The following is a 3,980-nucleotide window of genomic DNA, read 5'->3' on the forward strand; positions in this document are numbered from 1 at the left end:
CATTACGCAACAAACAAAAAAGCACTCGCTGACTTCATTAAAGACTATAATGGTGCAATAAGTTATGATAGAATTCATGAGTTCATAAAGCCGCAACGCGGCGAGGACGAAGTCCATGCAAGAGCATTTCCTTTAAATGACATTGCTATTGACTTATATCATAGACGTTCAGTACCTCATGAAGTAAGAAGAGAGATGTTTGACATAACAAATGCAAACGTTGGTGAAACAAGAAGAGCTGTACCTCATGAAGTAAGAAGAGAGATGTTTGACATAACAAATGCAAACGTTGGTGAAACACGAAAGAGAGATGACACACTGAAACAACAGAGAAGAGAGATGTTTAAAAGTGCTATAGAACAAGTTCGCAAAGCTAACGATGTCATTCGTTCCATTGACGACAAACCAAAAGAAGGTGAGAGATGGTTAAAGAAAGATGAAGAGAATAGGAAGAGAAATGTGAAGTCAGGCAATAGACTCATTGACTTTAACATCGAAGCTTTAGATGAACCAAACAGAGACTACTTACACAAACATTTCGGTAAGGTTTTCATGAGACTCTTAGAGAAAATTAAAATAAACTCGCAACAGAGATGGATGGTATGTTATAAACTTGGTGGAAAGTATGAATGTTCTACGTTAAACCTCAATAATATTGGAACATTACTACATCAGCTCTTGAAGGAGAACTTTATATCAGAGATAGAAGCAAATGCTGCAGGTATTGTTGAAATGCACTATGACTTCTTCTTGACAAACATAAAGAATCTTACCGAAATAAAGATGTATGATTTAACAGAATATGAAGGCTTAACGATGTCAGATGTAAAGAAAGGCAAACCAAAAAAGAGACCATATAGAGATGAAAGCACACTGACAAATGACCAGAAAGCCATTTTGGAAGCTCTTAAGCAAACAGGAAACCCAGCACTTATAGAAAGCTTTTGGAAAGATAATGGTGAAAAGAAGTTTTATAAGAAGAGAAGCGGTCAGTTCTGGAAGTATCTTTGCACATTACCTATAAATCTTGAACGCTACCAAATCTTCAATGAACTGAACAAAAGAACTGCAACACTTATGACAGAGGACAATTGTTTCGTTTATGCTTGCATTCAGGCTGGAGTAAATGAAGAAACTATTGACCACATGAGAGAAGTCATTCGTGTTAGAGACTTTCCTCAAAGTAAAGTACAAGAAATTTCCGATTCAACAGGTATAGCATTTAATGTTACCATTGGTTATTTCAATGACTCAAGACATAATGAAATAAAGAGATATATACCAAAAGAATGCGAAACTGTTAGAACTATTGACTTACTTCTTGTTGAAGACCACTACATGCTAAATGAAAGATTACCAATGACAACATACTTCATTCGAAACTATATAGAAATCTTGAAGGAGTGTGGTGGAATGAACATTGAGAAACAGATGAAGATTTATACAAAGAGAGAAGATAAATATGTAGTTCGTTATGATAGAACAACACCGCTATGGGATGTTATGAAAACATTGTGGGAGTGCAAATATTTCGAACCTATTTCTTATGGAGAACTTTTCACATATACTACTGACTTATATAAACAGAACCTTGCACCATTTAAAGATTTGACATATGCTCCAAAGTATTGTGTACAACTGAAGAAGAAAGCAGAGTCAAAAGAAGTAAATAAAGCTAAATGTAAATTCATTCCTGAGCACGTTTTCTTTGCTGACTTTGAGTGTAGCACAGACGGCTTTCATAAAGCTTTTAACATCTGTTATGACAGTGAAGATGGTTCAGTGAGTGAAAGCATTTGGGGTCAAAACTGTGCAACAGAATTTTTGGAAAGACTTCCTGACAAGAGTTTAATATATTTCCACAACCTCAGTTATGACATAAACTTCATCTTAAGACACATGACAGAAGTGAAAGGAACTCCCATCATTAAAGGTTCACGAACAATGCAAATAACTGGTTTATATAAAGGACGGGCAATTATTATAAAAGACTCTTACAGTGTTATAAATAAGAAGCTTAAACTATTTCCTGCTATGTTTAACTTACAAACAGGACCGAAAGAAGTATTTCCATATAACTACTACAGCAGTGTTTTGTTAGCAAATGACAACAGAACTGGTGTCATTTCTGAAGCATGTAAGTTTATCCATGATGCAGATACATTCATGAAAAACATAGATTCCATCAAAGGTTGCAGAATAGATGAAAACCACTTCGACTTAGAAAAATATAGCACGTTTTACTGCAAACAAGATGTAAGAATTTTAAGAGAAGGTTTTGTAAAGTTCCGCAATGACTTATTGAAAGAGTTTGATTTAAACGTTTATGACTACGTTAGTATTTGTTCTATTGCTAACAAATTGTTTGAGAACAGAGTATACTTCCCGAATGGAAATCTTTATGACCTCTCAAATAAACCAAGAGAATTTATTTCGAGATGCATTCAAGGTGGAAGATGTATGTTGTCAGATAACATGAAACAAAAGAGCAAAAAGAAACTCATTGCTGACTTCGACACTGTTTCATTATATCCTTCAGCTATAGCAAGACTTTATACTTTAGAAGGTATTCCAAAAGTATTGAAGGAAGAAATGTTAAGCACAGAGTATCTCATGAGACATTTATTCGATGATGACCAAAAGGAACCCATTGGTGAAAAGTTTATGTCTGGCTTCTTTGTTCTCATTAAGATAACAGAGATTGGTATACCCAGACACTTTCATTTAATAGTTTGCGACCCTGAACTAAATCCAGAACTTAACGTTCCAAGAAGTTCAAACACTTGCTGTCTCATGTATGTTGACCATATAACATTACAAGACCTCATAAAATATCAATGTGTCAAATGTGAAGTGTTGCAAGGATACTATTACGATGGAAACAGAGATATGAGAATAAGAGATGAAGTAAAGAAGTTGTTTGAGTTAAGGTTAAAGTATAAGAAAGAAGGAAACCCCTTACAAGAAATTATAAAACTCATTCTGAACAGCATTTATGGCAAAACTATTCTATCTCCTATTGAGTCAAAAATAACCATAGTAAATGACAAAGATGCTATAAGATATGCTATAAGAAATTACAACCATATAGTGAAGTTCGAAGGTTTGGATGGTTCAGATAAAACTATTTTCAAGCTAACGAAAAGCATTTGCAGACACTTTAACTTCTGTCCACTTGGTGTTAATATTCTGTCTATGTCAAAACGTATTATGAATGAAGTATTCTGTACTGCTGAAGATATGGGTCTTCAAATCTTTTACCAGGATACCGACAGTATGCACTTATATAATGAAGACATACCAAAGCTTGCAGCAGAGTTTAAGAAGAGATATGGTCGCGAACTTATAGGAAAGAACCTTGGTCAATTTCATAGCGACTTTGCAGAAATAACACCTGGAAAACAAAGTTTAGCTTATAAAAGTATTTTCTGTGGAAAGAAGACCTACATAGACTTACTCACTAACGATTTAAATGAAGTTGCATTTCACTGCAGAATGAAAGGCGTGAAGCAAGATGTTATTGCTTTAACCGCTAATGAAATGTTTCCTGAAGCTATACAATGCTATTACAATGAAGATAAGAACATTCACATACCTGTTGGAACATATGACAAAGACTCTGAGTTCAGTTTAATGAAACTTTACAAAGCACTTTATGATGGTCAAGAGATTGCATTCGACTTATGTAAGTCATGTCAACCTTGCTTTGCTGAAAAGTTCAACTTTTCAATAACGACTAAAACAAGCTTTATTCGTAAGTTGAAGTTCTGAGGTCATTTATTTTTGTCAGCAATGAGGTCATGAATGAGGTCATTTATTTTTGTCAGCAATGAGGTCATTCGTGATAAAAATAAAGCTAGCGTAGATTTTACAATACTGCGATGGTAGAGTTTAAGAGTTGTGCTTCAATGTAGAGACAGTCCTTCCCATCTGGAGGCAAGAACACTGGACATTTATGGTCATGAGTGGAGAACATGTCA

General features: G+C 34.6%; 1 protein-coding gene and 2 pseudogenes across 3 annotated transcripts, besides 1 other annotated feature; all 3 read left to right on the forward strand.

Annotated features, from left to right (window-relative positions):
• Positions 1–3,979: a mobile genetic element.
• TVAGG3_1074340 lies at positions 340–1,323 on the forward strand (annotated as a pseudogene). The gene has a single exon. A coding segment is annotated over exon 1 (984 nt).
• TVAGG3_1074350 lies at positions 1,504–2,376 on the forward strand (annotated as a pseudogene). The gene has a single exon. A coding segment is annotated over exon 1 (873 nt).
• On the forward strand, positions 3,211–3,771 carry TVAGG3_1074360 (organellar and viral DNA polymerase type B; the record flags this gene model as incomplete). The annotated part of the gene is made up of 1 exon (XM_053888461.1): positions 3,211–3,771. The coding sequence occupies one exon, from the start codon at positions 3,211–3,213 to the stop codon at positions 3,769–3,771; it is 561 nt and encodes a 186-aa protein (XP_053744410.1).
• Position 3,980: the final 1 nt, after the last annotated feature.

The sequence above is a fragment of the Trichomonas vaginalis genome (genome assembly GCF_026262505.1).
Source record: "Trichomonas vaginalis G3 chromosome Unknown ctg_113, whole genome shotgun sequence".
Lineage (NCBI taxonomy): Eukaryota > Parabasalia > Trichomonadida > Trichomonadidae > Trichomonas > Trichomonas vaginalis.